Source organism: Lissotriton vulgaris, chromosome 5 (assembly GCF_964263255.1).
Source record: "Lissotriton vulgaris chromosome 5, aLisVul1.2, whole genome shotgun sequence".
Classification (NCBI taxonomy): Eukaryota; Metazoa; Chordata; class Amphibia; order Caudata; family Salamandridae; genus Lissotriton; species Lissotriton vulgaris.
In genome coordinates this window covers 712003789-712025006 of record NC_141693.1, presented here as the reverse complement: position 1 = coordinate 712025006, position 21218 = coordinate 712003789, and the positions used below count along the sequence as shown (strand labels likewise).

Here is a 21218-nt window from a genome sequence, read left to right as displayed (position 1 = left end):
GGAAGAGGGGAGGCTGCTATTCTATTCTAATGCTTATGACTATTGATGAGGATCCCCTGGAAGAGAAGGATTAGTTACTTACCTGTAATCCTAGTTCTCTTCCAGAGGTATCCTCATCAAAGTCATAAGCAACCCTCCCGCCTCCCCGGGCAAAGGATACTCTTTAATAAGGAGATATTGTTAACCTATTTGTTACTGGGTTTGTTTTCAGTCTCCGAAAAGAACAACTGACCTAACTGTCACCCCTGGGGCTTGATGGGATACAGGGGGTCATGAGTGCCTTAAAGGCACGGTGTCAGTTTATTGCTATTCAGCTACAGGTTAGCTTTTCAGTCTTTTTAGACTGTGTGTTTGCAATGCAGCCTGTGAGCTTCCTATGCTTCCAGTGAGTTATGAGAATTTCTACTGTTTTCTGAGCATTAAAACAGTTTCTAAACAATCTTTGGTGTTGTTTCTCATGTTTCTAATGCTGATAATTCATGTATGGTGGAAATTCTTCACAGCATATTTCAGCTCTGATGTTATTTGGCTGCTATTGTGTGTATATATATATATATATATATATATATCACATATAATATAGTGTTTCCGGGGTCCCGAACATGGGCGGGAATATTCTAATGCTTATGACTTTGATGAGGATACCCCTGGAATAGAACTAGGATTACAGGTAAGTAACTAATCCTTACTGCTAACTATTCTGATTTAAGCATGTGAATCTATGAAAGATCGAATACTGGTGAATTAAATAAGTCACTTCTCTTTAACTGTACTTCTCCAGTATTGGTATGTTTCATAGATTAACATGCAACCTACCCTCTTTCCCTAGAGGCTCCCCTTTACTAGTTGGGAATATATTTATTTCCACTTGTGCTTGAAAATATGAAGAAAATCTGTGGGTAAGGTTCTAGAGTGTGCTGTCGCCTGATTGGTTGTAGTGTAGACTAATCTTGGTCCTTTTTACAACAAAAACAAGTAATAGATAAGCTATTCAGTTCATGGCCTAGTGCCATTGTAGCGAAAGCTTTTTTTGTTTGTTTAAATGTGTTTATTGATTTTTTTAAAAAAGGGTTATAAGATTCCATCATAATACAGGTGTTTCAATCACACAGTGCTCGCATTACAAGTTAGTTATGGCGCATGGGCCACAGTATCAAGTAAGACATCTCTAAAGTAAATATAACTGCTTTACAGTGAAAAACAGTGTTTTCAGAATATAGTCATGAACCTGATAAGTATAGGATTAGGCTGCTTGTAACTCAACATTGATATAACAGAAAAAGTATTACATTGGCCTCTACATTTGGACTTATAATATTAAATCACAGCATCACAATGCACTATCGATGTCTATTAGCTGCAGAAGTTTGTTCACCCAGCCGCACGCAGTGCCTGGATGGAGTCTAATCGCTCTTTTCACCCACACCCAAGGTGTATGCCACATTGTTAGTCTATTGTAGCCAATTCTTTAATATGATTGCTATGACATAATATCATGGGATTCTCACTTCGAGGAATATTTCAAGCATGTGAGTCTATGAGACATACCAATACTGTACAGATAAGTAATTCATTTTCTTATTTAATCGGCATTGGTCACCTGTATCCGTAGAGTGTCTCTCTCGCCCCTTGCTGAATGTGTCTCACTTTGTACTAGTGTATGACTCATCCATGGATAGTGTAAATTGCATCAGTTTCGCCTGTTCTAATTATCCCTGTTCAATGTTATATAGTACTTGGTTACCCCGTACACAAATACCCACCCCCTACCCCCGGCTGTATCTAGAAATAAAATTAATTAAATACAGGGAGCTGCCAAACTAGACTGATCGACTGTAAATGAATCAAGGGCCTTCACTCCCTCCAATACTAGTACTAGAGCCTTCGTTTTTAAGTCCATATTAGGTGATAAAACAGGACCTATTAAATAGTTTGCTCCTTAAATCCAGGTAAAGCCTCCTTAGACAACCCAATTAAATTCAGTGATAGCCCGCCCTGTGGCTAGGTGGTCATTTCTTTAATGGACAGCTAGCTTTGAATATAAAGTATTGCTATGAATCAGGCCACATTTTTTATCTCCATTTAAGTAAGCAGCGATGCAGTGCTCTCGAGTTAATTACTTCATACACCAGATCTTTTTTTTAGGTTGAAGCCTACCAGAAAGCTCAGCTGTCTGGGTGCTAAGACACATTGGGTGCATGCTGAAAGCTTAACTTGGAGTGCATTATGTCCATTGCTTATCATTGGCTCTGTCTTTGCTTGCTTTCTTTGTCCCTCCTGTAGAGCATACACTGTTTACCACTGTCTGACTTGCTCCCTTAATTGTTTAATGAGTGCTCGCTTTCCGGAATCTCCTTTGTTTTATTTTTGTGATGCACTTAATGAGAGTGCATATGTTTTCAGCTGTCTCTCTTGTGTGCTAGCTCAGGAAGCAGTAAATGTGCTTTATGTCTTTGTAAAGGTTTCCTGCCTCTGATCTTTCTGCTTTATTCTACTTCTCTCTGGCACTACCAGTTCATCAATCATGCTTGTCTTTGAGGAACAATGATCTTTACTCCCTTGTATATTTTGTTCGGGGCTCTTTACCAGTATATGAAACTATTCCTTAATTTCACACCCACACCATAAGTACCAAAGTAGGGGAATAAATGGTGCTGAAGCTCCCTAAAAATAACCAAGCTAGCGTTCAGAAGTCGAAAGAGCAATAAAGAGGCCAATATGTTTTTTTTTTTTACATGGTCACATTTACTGTGCGTTAAAAGACACAGGTCCTATGTCAGGCCCTGCCTTCTGACAGATAGCTGTTTTTTAAGGGGAGGTTGATGTTTACTTTTCTTTCTCTGACAGCACCAACACCATAACCCCCCTCAAGAAAAACAACAATACCCGTACCAAGAAAGCCAGATGGTTTACCACCGAACTTCGAGAGTCCAGGCGCACATGACGCTGCCTCGAAAAGGCCTGGAGAAACACCAAATCCACAGAAGCCCACAACAACTTCAGAGCCGCCACCAATGCTCACCATCAACTCATCAGAGAAACGAGGAAAAAAGCGATTGAAGACAGAATCTCCACCCACGCACACAACCGCAAGGAACTCTTCAGCATCATCAAGGAGTTCGCCCAACCCACCAGCGAGTCTACCGACATCCTTCCCTCACAAGACCTCTGCGACAAACTCAGCACCTTTTTCCATCACAATATCAAGAGCATCTACGACAACTTCGACGAAGACAACCAACACACTGAACCCTCACCAACCACCCCCGACACCCGGAAACCAGCGATTGATGACTGGACAGCCCTCACCACCAAAGACACACTGAAGACAATAAAGTCAATCCACTCAGGGGCCCCCACGGACCCCCGCCCTCCCTGGCGACCGCCTCGTTCCCCGACGACTGGAAACACGCCGAGGTCAACCCCCTCCTGAAGGAACCCTCAGCGGACTTAAAAAACTACAGACCCATCTCCCTGCTCCCTTTCCCAGCGAAAGTCATTGAGAAAGCCATCAACAGCCAACTCGCCACATTCATTGAAGAACACAACATCCTCGACTCCTCCCAATCCGGCTTCAGAAAAAACCACAGTACGGAAACCGCCCTCCTCGCCGCAAAAGACGACATCCGCACCCTACTGGACAAAGGAGAAACAGTAGCCCTCATCCTTCTAGACCTATCAGCGGCGTTCAACACAGTCTCCCACCGCACCCTAATACGCAGACTCTACGACGCAGGAATCCAGGACAAGGCCCTCGACTGGATCTGCTCCTTCCTCTCCGGCAGGACGCACGCGTTTCGTCAAGCAAGCCTTAAGCCTGTGACTCTTCAGGGCTGTGGGCGGTAAGAGTTAACTTCGGAAGCACAGCACGATTACCACACGGCTTCTACTTACGGACAGCCATCGGACCCGCCCGTTGTTCCATTCCTTTGAGATCCTTCTCCTACAACCCTTTCTTTTCACCCGTGTTCGCCGGGTTGGAATTATCACCGGCCATCTAATAATGGTTAACTCTTACCCTTGCTATCACTAGCTTGTTGTTTGAAAGTGGGCAACGGTCTAAGTCTGTTCTCTCAGTAGTTGTTTGCTTGAAATTGATGGTGTAATTTAACGTATCCATCGAAATGCGTCAACGCATTTTTCCTGTACAATCCATGATCCTGGCACTTCTGTTGGAACACAGATTTAATCATTGTATAAAACAAAGTGTCATCATTGGCAATTGGATGTACCAACTGTATTGAACAATTTCTCATGTCTTACATGTTTCTGGTGTGTGTTTCCTTGATTATGCGGGTCATAATTGATTTTGTATTTAATTTTATTGCATTTTGTGTTTAATTCTTTTAATTGATCCTTTATTGAATGTGTAATTTATTGTGCTTTTAATATAAATTGCAAATATATTTTTTTGTTGTTTTCTTTATTGACTAAATAATACAGCTATTTTCTTAATATTTGGCTACATACTGTTTATTGGTGTACTAAATTGTGGATTTAGATCAAGGGGATAGTAATTCTTTTAGGTGTTCCAACCTTAGTTTCCTTGATTCATTTAAGGGGAACCTATCATTTTTGATACAGAGTGGGAACATGACAGCAGACTCCATACAAGTCAATGGGTAAGTCGCGGTTGCAGTTTTAAAGATTGGCGCTTCCCAGTGGACCCTGATGAAATCCTGTGGAAGACATAATGCCACCCCACCCGTGAATACCCTAGGGACCAGGATACCAACACGAGGGAAGCCGGGTGCATAGGTGTGAAGTGGCTTTGGATACAGTCATCAAACTCAGTGGAGTACTTCAGGAAGATGCCTCTGCTGGAGAAGGTTAAAGTGTCTGGTGGAACCCAAAGATGGATTCGGGATGAGAAGGGGGGACAGAGTCTATGCCACTTGGAAGTGACCAGGAGGCCCGGAAGATGAATGCCCACTGAAGTCGAAGGTTGCAGGAGAGTTGACAGTAAGCTTGAAACTGCAGCTATGCGGACCAGGCGACGCAGTGAAGACCAGGTGCCCTAAACGAGCCGCCCCACGTCGGATGTCTAGAGTCGAGGGGTCGGTGTCCATCAGAAGTACCAACAAGCCTTTGCAACTGCAACCAGTGTGGAAAGTGAAGAAGGTATAGTGTCGGGACCAGAAAGGCACAGGTGACTAACCCCAAGCAGGGGAGTCAGGGCAGGCCTGAGCAATCGGGGGACCCTCAGAAGGACACACAGGCCGGAGGTAATGGAGTTGCAAGAGGATCTAGACTATCCCATCAAAGATGCAGGCCCACGATGCAAGTGATTCGGTGAGGACAAAGATCTTGGTCACAGGAGATGCTTGAGGTCAGGGCTACTCGGAGCCCAATGATCTTGGTAGAGGGAAGCCAACAAGCCTTTGCAACTGCAGGGGTTCGGTTCCTGCAGCTCCGACGAGGGTTACTGGCCTCAACATTGGTGAGAGGACAGACAGGCCTTGAGGGATGTGGAGAACCACCACCTGTGTTGCTGAGCCTTTCAGAGTCCATGGGAGCCCTGGATCAGCCTTCCCAGTTGCAGCCTTGATGTCCAGAGCGAAGCTTAGAGTGCCCAGATGGTTGAAGAAGTGGTGTCTTGAAATGAAACTTGTCCCATGACGAATCTAGGAACCCACCCTCAGGTAAGCCCTTGGGTACCCTAACAAAAGGGTTAGGACGATTCAGGGTTCCCTCCCAGGGAAGGGGATGGACAGTGGAGGGGACTCATTTCCTTTGTCCAGTTTCACACCAGAGCTGGAGCCAATGGCTCCCTGAGCTGGTTTGAACTGGACTATGCAAGGAGGGCACCAAATATGCCCTTAAAGCAGACTGAGTGGCGCTGGCAAGCGCTCCCACCCGACCCCAATATACTAAACTCTGTCTAGGAGTTGGTCACACCTCACTGCAATGTGACCGGATACCTATTGTTCTGCCTTATCCTGCTCAAGCTTGGCTAAGCAGCAGCAGGAGGGCAGAATCGTGTCTCTGGTCGGCAGCAGCCATGTTATGCTGTCCAGGTCTGGAAGACTGGTACCGGTAGCACTGGTATACTCCTGGAGGACCTTTACAGTGCATGGAATCATACCCCCACATCGTACCACCGTGTACGTTGTGGGAGTATGATTCCAACATGTTTGTTACCAAACATGACAGGGTTCATTACAGCCAGGTTAGAGATGGTCATTGCGTAATGACGCATGGTCACCCTATGTATTGTAATGGCTGATGCATTTACAACCCTAGAGAATACACTCCGAAGGTTGTAAGTGTGTGCTGCTCATGCAGGGGCACACTCACACTTAAAACCGAGCAACCTTCCTTCAGGATTGAAAGGCCTGCTTTAGGTGTTACTTGCCGTTTTTAAGCGCAGTGACCTTAGACATAGGGAAACCAGTCAGACTAGTCAGAAACCATTGCAGCACCAGGCAAAAAGTGGGGTTAACCATGCAGAAGGATCCTACCTTCCTAGAGTGTGCATAAGCATTAAAGATGACAATTAGAAGAACCATCCAATATGCTCCTATTTTCCATTAACACTTACAGTGCAAACCTCAACAAAGCAGCAAGGAGTTTACAGCACTTGCTATCTTATCTGAGTTTGTTTTTAAGAAATCCTAATGCTTACAGGTAAGACTAAAAGAATAAGGAGATTTGTTAAACTTAATATTCTATTTCATTCTAATTCAATAATCAAGTTACTTTCTTAGCACACTTGACTCACAGAGGTAACGATAGCAAGCAATAAAGGCTTACCCCAGGATGTGGTAGAATTGCAGTGGCTCAAATAAAGCATAGCACCATATTGTCAAAGCTGTGTCTTTTCTAGAGACTAGGGGCATAATTCGAGGCCAGTATGTAATTAAGCGCTCAAAATGACCCCACAACTCGCAGTCCACATCATGTATATCCTTCACTCCACCTACACCCACCTTACATCTACCTGTCTCCTGACCTGCTGGCATCAATGCAGCCCCTCTGCTGCATCACGGACCATACTTTTTGGTCCCAAGAAAAATAGCTAATACCCATGGTGTACAGCATCACTAAAAATAAGTGCAATGCCAGTAGTTCGTCACTAAAAATCATTGCAATTACAGTAGTACCCAAAGGTGCGACCTAGTGGCTTTTCCACTGCTTGTTTGTTTCTGAATTGTCCTGCTGCTGTGATATAAGAGTGTGATTTACCCAAATCCATTTCTTGAATTTGTGGTTTGCAATTTACTTACCTCTGATCTCTTAATAAAATGAAATGAAAGCTGTAAACACACCGGATTTGAATTGGACGTATCATGTTTTGTAGGTAATGTGACTCTGCACCTAACAGAACTTTATTGTGACCATTTTTATTTTCACTACAGAACTTGACGTAATTGAGCCAAATGTTTTTCTGCGTCCCTTTTTGGAGGTCATTCGTTCTGAGGACACTACTGGCCCCATCACTGGTTTAGCATTGACATCTGTGAACAAATTTCTCTCATATGCACTAATAGGTACGGCTGTGTTATTCATGAAGGTGACTATTTTATATCCTGTGCAATTTATATGTGAGTGCATGCATGCATGAATTAGATGTATTTAACTTGACACAAAAGAGAGAAGTAGCATTGCATTTTATAAGTGTTGTTGGCTGTTGTTACTGTTGTCAGACAATTAGTAGAGTACTAGTCTGTTACTTTGTGCTGAAGTTAATGAACGCTAAATAACCTATTGTCAGGACAAACGTTGTTAGACCTGTAAGTGTAGTGATTCTGAAATCTACTCTTCCTAAGGGGAGCATACTCAACCCAAAATCTTGACCACCTCCTCTATCATAGTGATCTTTATTGACGTGATACTCCTTTGAACCTTTACATATCTAACCTTGTTCATATAATACTTACATATCTATTCTATCAGCCATTATCCTTGCAAAAAAATCTCCCAGACCCAATCAAGAGTTGTGCATGTTCATGGGTGTACGAGACCATCCCATAATAACACAAAACTCCAGCCAAGCATTCAGGCAGTGAAATTGCACCCTTGATGTGACAGTTACTTATCTTCATAATCTTGCAAAGGAAATTGCATACTTTACCCATAACAGCATGAAATTAATGATTATAAATGTAGTATTTGAGTGTATAATTATATTTATTTAGGTTATACTTGTGTGTGTTAGTTACTGGTATAAATATTGAAAGGTAATAAGCAGTGCATTTACTGTGCAATTTATGGTTTGCATTGCTGTTAAGCAAGTTGACTATGGTCCTAACAAATGTTTCCTGTAATGTTTTTTGTCTGTGTGGAGCAATAAAGGGCTTTGTGCACTGCAGCTAGGGTTGCACGTGTCAGAGTTGCAACAATGCATTATGCAAACGATAACAGTGCATGAGCTACCACAGTCAGTGAGTTATGCCACTTCAAATTAAATGTAAAAGGTGCATTTTGACTCTCTATTAGTTGCATGTGATCGCCTTTCAGTCAGATATTCTAATGTATTTGTATTAAACACTAAAAAGTAATAACAGCCTCTTGAGATGTTTGCTCCACTAGCGCCCACATCATCAGGTGCAGAAATGACAGACTCCAATGCTTGTACCATCAAGTAAAGTTCCTTTAAATAGTGCAGGAGAGCAATCCACTAGCTCAGGTTTTCCCATGTCAGGCATGAGTAGATGATCCAGCCATGTTCGTTTCTTACCTTTGAATAACTTGTAGTTTCTCCACCACAAAGTAGAAACGGGACTTCTAGTGTTAGAATGCAAAATGAAATAAAAGGATTGATTAAGCTCTCCACACCTGACATTGGACAGCAGTAGATGAGCAGGTAGATGATGAAGCATGACACTCAGGATGGTGTGTGGGGCCTCGCCTTATAATCATTTGTTACAGCCTAATTCTGTTCCGTAGTGAGACATAAAGAACACCTGAATTCCCAATATTTGCATAATCTCCTTAGGTGAGTGCCCTAGTCCATTCTGAATAGACCAGTCTCATTTGACTTTTGGTACTTTAAATTATAGTCTTGGAGGACGGACAGCTGCAGGTGAGTTAGCCATGTTCGAGGCATGTGGGCTGCTGAATTCATATCTGTGCATAGATCGCCGCCTAGTGTTGGGTCCGGATGATCGCACATTGTTGTCCTGGAAGAGTCTTCGAAGTATCACGAGATAAGTGGCTCCTCCCCTGGACTACAGTGCGCATGGGCATCGACTCGATCCTCAGATTGGTTTTTTCCACCATTGGGTTCGGATGTATATTGGTTCACTAGTCGGGATCGATATAAAACTTTCTTAAGGCCAAAAGGCCTTTAGTTTTTTCGTCGGTATAGTCTTGCGTTCGGTGCCCGATTCTTCCAGCTCGGTTCAGAGCCGGATTCCAGAGAGCTGCGTGCTTTCGACGCTGAAGGCCCAGTCGACGCCACAGACCTTATCGACGGACCATCATGGACCGGAGTCCATTCAAGAGATGTCCTGTGTGCAACTCCAAGTATCCCCACATCGACGTCCACCCGGTGTGCAACAAGTGTCTGTCGCCGGATCATGATGAAGTCAGCTGCATGGCTTGTTCAAGATTTCGATCCAAGAAGACTTTTATGCATCGTCGCGCTGCGCACCAGGAGGCCCAGCAGACGGCACCGGCGCCTGTGAACATATTCGATGCCGGGGATGATGATGGAGCTGACCGGGAAGTTAGTGAGAACCGGTCGAATCCCGCGTCGGAGGTCGACTACAACTATGACACGGACGTTGAAATGCTTGAAGCGGAAGAAGTCGTCGACGAGGTAGGAGACGACTATGGGGCCTTTGGGGCCATGGAAGATAGCTCGAGCGAAGAGCTAACTCAAACTGACGTTGGGGCCGAAACGCTTCAAAAGGCTCAGGTCGAGGGATCGCCACTAGGCCTTACCCAAGATCTTCCAGTGGGTTCTACAGCCCCGCCTTCGGACATTGTTATTGAGCCGCACCCTGCGAAATCGAAACCGAAAGTGAAGACACCGGTCTCGACGCAAGTGAAAGCACTGGTGCCCCCCCTCGAAACCAAAAGTGCATATTGCTTTGGTCGGATCAAAGCCCTCGGACCTATCTGCACCGACGAAGCAGAAGGGCGTTGTCGATCCGAACTAACAGCTCAAGGGCGTCGAGACGAAGTCTGGCACGCCGAAGACAAAGGTCAAGGCAGTCGAGCCGAGCAAATCGTCGCTGAAGACGGTCGACACCAACAGAGGGCTTGGTGATCCGAAGGTTCTCGAGACTCCGCGTCGACAAGACTAGGCCAAGAGCGGCCCAACCCACGAGTCCACGCCTAGTGGTGCCTCGAAGGATTCAGTCGACTCGACGCAGCCGCCGCTTTCTCCAAGCAAGTGGCGGACTCCCTGAAGCGCATCAAGGAAAAGGCCTCAAGTGTCAGGCCAAAAGATCCTCCACCTTCGAAGCCGGTCGATAAACTTCAGAAAGCGTCGACGCCCATTCCCTTCACGTTGCCGCCGAAAGTGGTGCAAAAGGCTTTCACCCCTAGGATGGTCACCAACGTGCCCGAGAAGGTGTCCTCGGTGCCGAAGTCGACGACGGTGGTCCTGGCCTTAAAGCATCGACAATCTTCGTTGGAAGAACAGCAAGAACATTTTATCGATGCCGAAACAGGCAGACTTTCCCTTCATAAGCTGAAAATTGCCCCGGAACAGCCAATGGAGTCCTATAAAATTCCACTGAAGAAAAAGAAGGATTCCACTTCGACTCCTGTTCTTGTGGAACCAATTTCTCCACATGGCCATGATGTCTCACCCACCTATTCAGATGTGGACGCTGGGGAAGGTGATGATGATGATGATGATAAGTACAGCTATCCTGTCTACACTAAGCCAGATGATACCAATGAACCCTGGGCAGCTGGTGCTGACCCAGGTGATCCTCACTCTACCCCAGACACTCAAATGTATGCTGTGAAAACGTCGCCTACAGAGGATTCAGCAACGTTTAATGCCCTCGTTGAAAGGGCAGCTAAAAATCATGACGTCCAGCTCCATGCTGACCCCATTGAAGTGGACTTTCTTTTTGACACCTTTTCCGTCTCAGAGGACTGTCAAGACTCTGCCTATGTTGAAGGGTGTCTTGAAGCATGCTGCAGAGATATTTAAAGAGTCTACGAGAGCCTGGGTGATAAACCCTAGAATTGAGACGAAGTATAAACCAGCACCTAGTGACCCTCCTTACATCAAGGGACAGTTGCCTCTGGACTCTCTTGTTGTTTCTAATGCCCGGAAGAGGGCTAACTCACAAACAACGGGTGATGCTCCTCCCCCAGATAAGGAATCTAAGGTGTTTGAGGCATCGGGGAAAAGGGTGGCAGCTCAAGCGGCCAATATCTGGCGCATTTCAAATACACAAGCACTTCTAGCAAGGTATGACAAGGCACACTATGACACACTGGAGACCCTGTTGCAGCACCTGCCAGACGAATACAAAGAGGCAGCTGAGATGCTCATCCAAGAGGGGAAGCTGATATCCAATGCTTCTATTAAATGTGCACTGGACGCGGCTGACACCGCGGCCAGAGCTATCAACACTAGTGTCTTGCTGAGACGACATGCCTGGCTCAGAATCTCAGGATTTAAGCCGGAGATACAGACCACCGTTCTTTTTTTTTTTTTTTTTTTAATTTTTGGAAGACCTTTATTGATAAGAGGTTATACATACAATCCAGCACGCAGCCCGAAGGCTCAACAAATGTAGGACATATCAATAAGACGAGGCTTTAAGGATCCATTACAGAGGTACTGCGGTCTAATTTTCAAATTAAGAGTCTGAAGGATAAATGGTATCAGGATATCGTGAAGCAACACATTGGTCCTGGCCTTATAGAATCAGGATAGAACAGTATACAATGCAGTAAATCGCCAGCACCACATCTCGCCACAATTGAGTGTCATCATGGAAGGAGCACAAATCGGGAAGCATAATGAACAGCAATCACTTGACAAATTACAGTGTCCCAATCTCAGGAGGCCAAGATCCATAGTTAGGTCTCAGAGAGACACATTGCGTGAAACTCCCCAATTGTGCTGAACCCCGATCCCCAATGAAAGAATAAGATATATAAAAACAGAAAAGAGATAAGAAAAGAAAGATAGAGGGCCATAGAAACACAGAAGAACATAAAACACTCGCCTCCCCCAACCCCCCACCCTGCATACCAGCGGAAGGCCACAGCCCCCCCCCCCCCCCCCCCCATAGGCATGCCTGTCGCCCCAAGAAGAACCCCAAAAATGGGAAAAAACGGAGAAGAGCCATGGCACCAGCCCCATGCACACCCCCAACCCCAAAAAGCATAAGCCCACTGAAAGGGAACGTGGGCACTAATGCACAGTTATCCCAACCACCCAAGGTCTCCAGTGCAAACAATGTTCCGCTTCGGCACCGAGGTCACAAAGAAGTGTCGTTTACAGGCAATGGTCAGCCCTGACCAGTCCGAGAAAAAGTCAGCAATCCAGGGGCTGGTCCTGTGACTGCGAAGCCCCTGGCTGAATGCTGGAGGTGGCTCGGGCGGCTGTGGCGGACCAGAGTCTGCCGGAGAGCAGAGCAGAGAAGAGCGGTGCTGCCTCCCCGCGGGAAGGCGCAGATGCGGGAAGTAAGCCACACTGTCTGGGGCCACTTGCGGGTGCGGCCCGGCCAAGGGAAGCTGTGGATGCACTGTTGGAGTTGGTGCTGTATCGTGAGGCGACCTGGGGGCTGACTTGCCGGGCCACAGAGGTTCCTTCACCGCCCACACTAACCTGCAGTGGGAAGTTGGCCAGGTGAGGAGTGCAGCGGGGAGGTAGCACAGCAGGTGGCAGCGGCCTTGTCACCCTGAACACACTACGGCAGGCGGCGGAGCGGAGAACCTAAAGGTGCCAGCTTCCCCCTGTTCACTGCTGCGTCCTGCGGGCAGCTTGCCTGTGTAGAGGCCATTGATCTGGAAGGGTTGTGGCCCTTGGCCCTGGAGGAACGCTGGGCAAGCTAGCAGGCCCTGGGAGACGCCCTGGGAGACTCTTGAGTACCCGAGCCCTGCACACAGAGCACAGCTGGATGACAGGATGGCAGCATAGGGTCTGATAAGTTCTAATTATCCCCCCCTCCTCCAGGAGGCACAGAGGAAGTTGCCCTGTGGAGATTCAGATTTCCCCCATTTTGAAAGCTGATTCCATCCTGGGCTCAGGATTTGCAACGTGCTGCCGTATGGTGGCAGCTCAAGGGCAGGTGGAAGGTGAGAGCGTCTTCACCTGTAGTTGTGATACTTAACATTTGCTGTGTAGGTCTGCAATACCTCCCTCCGAACTTAGGGCGGAGTGGTCGATATGGGCAAGATGTTTGAGCCGCGCTGGGCTCCCTGGGGTGGCGCCCCCCCCACTGGCTGAAGAGCAGACTGAGGACAACATAGGTGCTGAGTCTGCACCAGAGCCGAACATAAGGGAAATGTTTAAAGACCTCAAACAATCCCTCATGGCTATTGACTTGAAAATGGATTCCATATCTGATCGGCTGCACAGGCTCAGGGATAAGGTATCCAATCACGATGAAGTCTTGTACAGGTCGAGCAGCGCACCTCGACGCTCGAGGATGAGGGCATCGCAACTTGAGAACAGTTACTCCGGATGGAAAAAGTACTGGAGATCATCGAGAACAAAAATGAGAATCTAGAAGCAAGATCGCGGCACAATCTGCGCATTGTGGAAATACCAGAATCCACCACAATGACTCAAATTGAAGAGTGTCTAGGAGATGCTGTCTAGGAGATGCTATGCTGTGTGGCCCACAGAGCGCTTGGCCCCAGACCGCCACAGGGTGCCCTGGCCATGCCAATTCTAGCCTGCCTCCTAAATTATAGGGACTGGGACCCAGTGCTGCATAGAGCCAGAGACCTGCAAGCAACATCATACCAGGGAAATTCTGTGACCTTTTATCCGGACTTCACCCTTGCTGTTCAGGCTGCCAGACGTGAGTTTGTGCCAGTAAAGAGACTACTCCAAAAACGGGACATGAAATTCTCGCTACTATACCTCGCTAAGTTGCGAATTTTTGAAGCGGAAAAACTTCCTACTTTACAGACCCCTAATCTGCTATTAAATTCGCTCCGAGTCTTCGTCTGAAGGAAGTGACCCGCTTAAGGCCACCCGGGTTACCGCAGACCACCTTTCATCCTTCGAGTCAGTGAAACAGTGGAGAATATACACCAATAATAGTTTATTAGTATACGCTCAGAGCGGGTAACCATCTGCACAGTCTCGTAAGAGTACCTCAGAGGGCACTGAGAAACAGGAAGCATAAAGGCACAGTATGTACATTGCCTGGTTAGCTAACAACACTCACAGTGGAATTTTCCAAACAGATGTGTCTGTAAAGAAAGACAAAAAAAAAAAAAGGTTTCTACTCTCATATCGTTCGCAGTTCAGGACACACTCAAGGCTGTTACATCCCATGTTGTGGTCCAACTACCAGACAGGTCGAAGAGGTTCTTTATCCTGGGAAAACTATGCACTGGCACAAGCAGTTCTTCGTTACAGAAACAAAACTTAGCAAAGCGTATTTCTCCGAATAGGGAAGGATTAGTTTCTAACCTCACACAAAATGGAGTCTGAAAAAGAAAATGGCGCAGCGAATGCTAAGAATACATGGTATTTTGAGAGCAGCAACTAGCATAATCTAACAAACCCTCCTTTTATCATGAGCTAAAGACATTTTCAGTTTTACAAAAACGGAAAACAGGCACATATGCGGGGCCACTATAACTGCAGCAGAAGCGAATAGAGCCTCAAAATTAGAAACACAATCAAGGTGAAGCTATGGGCACACTTTACAGACAACATCAGAAATTGGGACAACAAGGAGGGATGAACCCTCAAATTATCCCCTCATCTATATTCATAAAACCGTAAATATCAACTTGGAACATCATAGCGGCATTGGCAACATGGGCTGATATTTTCTGTTTGGGCGTTAAAACAGGGGCACAATAGGAAAGGGGGAGGCATTTGATGGGAATGCAATAAAATATTAAAACTACTATGAAATACATTATTTCCTTAAGCATCCAACCCCAAAAGAAACCAACTCCTATTTCCACTTTCCATCCCCTTAACGTTCTCAATGATGTCTGTAATGCGTTATGTTTTTTTTCCAAATTCTCTATGCCAACAACACACTGGCCGCCAATTATTGCACATACACCACCACTCTTTTCCAAGATAAAATCCACTGCTTATCTAGTCTGTTCTGAATACACCTGAATGCTTTCTAACTGAGTAGTAATGTCTATCAAGGCTGCTACTGTAGTATTGGATAGAATCTGCAACTTGCATCCAAACATGCTCTAGCTTTTTCAGCCGTGGCAGTACCACCCAATGTAAAGATGGAAGAGAGGATGTATCCAAATGTGATACCATTACTATAGCTGTTCACTTCTAAGTCTGTTACCCCTTCACAAAATTCATTTGTTAGTGTCCTTTTAACCCATCTTGTCCTAGGTTGAGCATATTTACATGGAAAGCCCAAAAGCAGTACCATTTCGAGTGCAACATAATCGGTACCATTGTAGACACTGGAGTAAGTCCCTTTGGATAGAAAGAAAAGCCCTGGATGTGCATATATCAGCCCCTCGTAATTAACTGCAGCATATCGGGCATTTATTCCAGAAGTGCTTGAATCTTCTTTATTGACTAGAGAAAGAATGTTCTTATACAGTATGGTCCCTGAACAATTGATGCACAAAAAGGTATCTGTACTGTTAACTATTATGCAACAAGCAGGGTAATAACCAGTGTTGTGTCCTATGTAGAAAGACGCCAGGATGTATATTTAAGTCTTCTTTATTAAGTCTTCAGTTCAGGTTACATCTGTCTTGACTCCAGCCAGCCTAGTGTGGTACCAGCCCCACCAGGAGCAGCCTGCCTAGCTGCTCAGCCCATCTCAAACTGCCACATTCATCCAACTAAGTCACCCAGGCATTCCATGCATCCCAGGCACACCAACATCCTAAGACCAAGTCACACTCTGGCTGAGCAGCTAGAGGCAGCAGGGCTAGAGTACATGTTATACATTTAAGTAGGGTATAACATTATCACTTTATTTTAAACAGAAGCAAAAAGGAAACAAGAGAACTAAGCCCAAGAAGAATAAAATAGCAAATCTCAAAGATGCAGAAAATGGACAAAGCATCAAAGAAAAGAGTACCATCAAGACTAGAAAAATCAAAATAGTACAAATCACTAGGATGCAATAGTACAAATCTCTAGGATGCAGCAATGAAGACAAAACATCACAGGAGAAAGAACCATTGCAATAAGTGAAGAAAGGATGAAAAAGATACCTACATTAGAATAGCAATATCCCCCAACCCCTTTAAAAAAGATTTAAACATTTTTCAGTATGAAGCATTTTATACCATAAACTGTAATGTAAAGCACTACAACACAAGGGTAAAAGAACCCACAACACAAATGCCCAAAAGCATAACAAAGAATAGTGCTAAAGGTAGAATACCCCACAACACCAATCTCAAGAGAAAGGGAAACAAATGGGTCGTCACCCATATAACACCCGTGAAGGGCTGAACTATTGTACTGCGTGCATCTGTAAAAGGGATTAAATCCCACATCAACCCCGCGTTGGAGTTTACCTAGGTACATACAAATGGGAACTAACCCATGTCCCAACCCCCTCGTGGAGGTTACATACCCCCCAGTAGGAGTAACAAACAGTAAAAAAATTGAAGTGAAAATCCCACGTGTATAGGAACACTGTGATGACCACCCACAAGAACTAAAGGAAGACCCATCCCTCAGAAACATGTGGCATCACGATTTCTTTTAAACATTCAGAAAGCAAATACTAAAAACATTCCGTAACGCTAGAATACTGGTGCACTGTTCCCCACGCCGGTGAGCGACATCTCACCCGAGTTGTGAAAGGTCAGGACGACCTCTATGTAAGGGAATAAAAAAAAAAACACAAGTGTGGAGAGACACACTAATCATGGCTGCACTGTGGAGACACCTGAAACGAAACCACTGCAAAAATAAAAACGCATTACAGATCAAGAACTTCACTTGACAGCACTACATGTTCAATCTGTGGAACATAAGATTTGCAGAACACCTCAGAACCCAAAGCTTAATGGATCCAAGATAAAATAGTGAGCAAGGATGGAAAAAAAAACCAAATGGACCCAATCAAAAAGATAATTCCTGGTCCAAGCGAGATGGCAGGACTTAATTATTCACACAACAGACATTACCTCCAGAGAAACCACTCCGACATACATGAAACGGAGTATTACACTCAGAGAATGTCCAGACGACGTTCTATTGTAATGTCCGAACACCAAAAGTACCACGAAACCCACGGACACCATGAAGCCACCAAAAAAAAAACAGTTATAAGAGAAAGACAGCTGAATGTACCTCTATCTTTAATAGGAAAATCTTCAAACAAACAGCTGTATCCTCAAAGTGCTGAAAAAAAATGCTGCCAAGGATGATGTAATCTGACAGAGCTGAACTGCACTATGCGGCACTGGACCTCCAAAAGAAACCTCAAAAGAAACGACGATTCCTCAACTGCTTCCATTACAAGAAAACACTGTGCGGTCCCCGGACTCCATAAAGTACATTGCAGACTTTATCGCGGCAAAAGAAAACAGCATGGTTGGCAAAATGCTGATGAAGGCCGCCAACCAAAAGATGGCGGCACGTTGCTGACGTGCAGCAGGATGGCTCTCGGCACGTCCCGCAAACGAAATCTAGATGCAGCATACAACATCGGGAACAAAGAGGCACGTCATCGGGATCGAAGGAGTTTAGGAGTGTAGAAACCACCGGTAAGGCTGCACGCGCTATGAGAACAACACGCGCCTACATTTTTCTAATTCTATACTATATCTAAAGCAAAGGGTGATTACACCACCTTGCCCCAGCTGTCGTGCAGCCAGTTGTGTCAGATTTAGATGGCCAGCCAGGGGTGGCATAATACATGCTTCAGCCCCTGGTAGGCCCTGGGTACACCTATGCCCTGAGTTACAGGGTCTGATAAGGTGGCCCAGTACCAATTGGTAAATGCACCTAGGGTACACGTTGTAATTTAGTGAGAGAACAGCTAGGCTGTGGGTCTGATTAGCAGGCCCACAGCCAGAGAAAGTCGTAAACCAGTGAAACAAAAGCAAAAAATCTGGGTGATCATAGGATTGCAGACCCTACTCTCCTACATGACCCCCCCCCCCCCCAAACTTTGGGACAATAAACTAACCTTGACCAGGTGAGTCTTCTTGCTCTAAGTGGAAATACCTGGAGAGCCCATCTGCATTGCCATGATCAGTGCCAGGTCTATGCTACACTGTAAAATCCATCCCCTGTAGGGAAATGGACCACCTAAGCAGTTTGGGGTTCTCACCCTTCATCTGATTTAGCCACAAGAGGGGCTTATGGTCGGTCTGAATCTTGAAATGAGTGCCAAACAAGTATGGCCTCAGTTTCTTCAGGGCCCAAACCACAGCAAAGGCCTCCCTCTCAAAAGCTGACCAATTTTTCTCTCTGGGGGTCAGCCTTCTGCTTATAAAAGCAATGGGCTGGTCATTACCATCAAAATTCAGTTGAGATAGAACAGCTCCCACACCCAACTCAGAAGCATCTGTTTGGACAATGAATGGTTTGGAGTAGTCTGGACTCTTGAGGATAGGTGCTGTGCACATGGCCTGCTTTAGGTCATCGAATGCTTTTTGACAGCTTGCTGTCCTCTGAACTTTCTTTGGCATTTTCTTACTTGTCAGTTCATTAAGTGGAGTCACAATTGATCCATAATTTCTGACAAACTTTCTGTAGTAACCAGTCAGGCCTAAGAAAGCTCGAACCTGAGTCTGGGTGGTTGGAGGAGCCCAGTCCCTGATGGACTGTATCTTGCTCTCCAGTGGCTGAACTTGGCCGCCACCTACAAGGTGGCCCAAGTATACAACCTGTGTCTGCCCTATCTGGCACTTGGTGGCCTTGATAGTGAGACCTGCTGCTTGCAGTGCCTCTAACACTTTCCTCAGGTGGACCAGGTGATCCTCCCAGGTGGAACTAAAGACGGCTATATCATCAAGATATGCTGCACAGAAGTCATCCAGCCCAGTGAGAACTTGATTCACCAGCCTTTGGAAGGTGGCAGGTGCATTTTTCAGACCAAAGGGCATTACCACAAACTGATAATGTCCACTAGGGGTTGAAAATGCTGTCTTGGGCTTGGCATCCTCAGCTAACCTGATTTGCCAATACCCAGCTGTCAGGTCAAATGTGCTTAAGTAGTTGGCAGAAGCCAATCTATCTATAAGTTCATCTGCCCTTGGTATTGGGTGAGCATCAGTCTTAGTGACTGCATTGAGACCCCTGTAGTCTACGCAAAACCTCATCTCTTTCTTACCACCCTGGGTGTGAGGCTTTGGCACTAGAACTACTGGACTAGCCCAGGGGCTATCTGAGGGTTCAATGACTCCCAACTCCAACATTTTCTGCACTTCTGTTTTGATGCAGTCTCTAACATGATCAGGATGCCTGTAGATTTTACTCTTGACTGGCAAGCTGTCACCAGTGTCAACCTCATGGGTACACCAATTGGTTTGACTGGTTGTTAGAGAGAACATATGTCTGAAGGATTGAAGAACCTGTTTACAATCCTTCTGTTGATGTTCAGAGAGGCTGCCACAAAAGACAACACCATCTACTGATCCATCATCAGGATTCTGAGTGAGCAGGTCTGGGAGAGGGTCACTCTCTTCCTCCTGTCCCTCATCTGTGGCCATGAGCAAACTCATGTCCTTCCTGTCAACATATGCTTTGAGCCTGTTCACATGAAGCACCCTGTGGGGGCTTCTGGGAGTTCCAAGGTCCACCAGGTAGGTGACCTCTCCCTTTTGCTCAAGGATTGTGTGGGGCCCAGACCATTTGTCTTTGAGTGCTGCTGGGGCCACTGGCTCCAGCACCCACACCTTCTGTCCAGGCTGATACACAGTCAGGACAGCCTTTTGGTCATGCCAAGCTTTTTGGAGTTGAATGAATGAATGAATGAAATGGCATTTATAATGCGCAGCTATGCCCAGTGGGCGTCAAGGCGCCTAAGTCAAATAACAGGCTGTTAGCAGACAGAAACAGAGCTTACTGGTATGCATTATTAAAAAGCCAAGTTTTTAGTGACTTCCTAAAGAGGTCGAGGGAAGGCAGTGACTTGATTTCCAGGGGGAGTGAGTTCCACATCTGAGGTGCCAGTATAGAAAAAGCTTTGATCCCCCATCTAGCCTTCTTGGCTCTAGGAGTTACCAGTTGATTAAGCTCACTGGAACGTAGGCATCTGCTCGGAACGTATCTAGTAAGTAGCGATCCAAGGGCATCCGCCGGGCCTGCAGTTAAAGCCTTATATGTTAGGCAGAGGAGTTTAAACGTGATCCTTGAGGGAATAGGGAGCCAATGGAGATTCTTCCTCGCCAAGGTCATAGATGCCAACCAAGGCAGGGCGAGAGCAAACCGCGCTGCTGCGTTTTGTATAACCTGCAGACGCTGCAGAAGGCCCTTGTTGGCCCCGGCGTACAGTGAGTTACAGTAATCGAGCCTTGAGCCAACAAGGGCGATCACCACCTGTTTCCGTGCCTGTGGGGAAAGATAGTGGACGATCCTTTTCAGGGTCCTGATGATGCCCCAACAGGTAGCCACCGTTCTGTTGACCTGAAGCTCCATGGAGAGCTGGGTGTCAAAGATGACACCAAGGTTCCTGGCAGATTGTGTGGGTGTGGGGCAGCTACCTAAAGAAGGAGGCCACCACTCACCTGACCACATGCCCTGGTCTTTGCCAAAGACCAGGACCTCTGTCTTATCCCCATTCAACTTTAGGGAGTTGGAAATCATCCACTCTGCAACAAGTTGCATGCAGGCCCTAAAGTTTGATGCGGCTTCGTTCACAGAGTGGGTCAGGGATACCATGATCTGCGTGTCGTCGGCATACGACACTACCTCCATCCCCTGAGATCTTACTAGTCTTGCAAGGGGGGCCACGTAGATGTTGAACAGGGTCGGACTCAATGCCGACCCCTGTGGCACCCCACATTGCAAAGACTTAGCAGGGGAGAGGTATTCACCTAGCATGACACGCTGCTCTCGTTGGTATAAGAAGGAGCTCAGGAGACTGAGGGCCGGTCCTTCTACCCCTGCCTCCCTTAACCTAGATGTTAAAGTAAGGGGAGACAGG

At 46.0% G+C, this 21218-nt stretch overlaps 1 protein-coding gene across 6 annotated transcripts in view; it reads left to right on the top strand.

Annotated features, from left to right (window-relative positions):
* The window catches only part of GBF1 (golgi brefeldin A resistant guanine nucleotide exchange factor 1), a 2509897-nt gene that overhangs the window by 105695 nt on the left and 2382984 nt on the right, over window positions 1-21218 (top strand). For all 6 annotated transcript variants that reach the window (XM_086922141.1, XM_086922138.1, XM_086922142.1 and 3 more), the window contains exon 4: window positions 7359-7490. In XM_086922141.1, the coding sequence (XP_086778267.1) occupies window positions 7359-7490 (132 nt within the window). The remainder of the gene's footprint in view (window positions 1-7358; window positions 7491-21218) is intronic.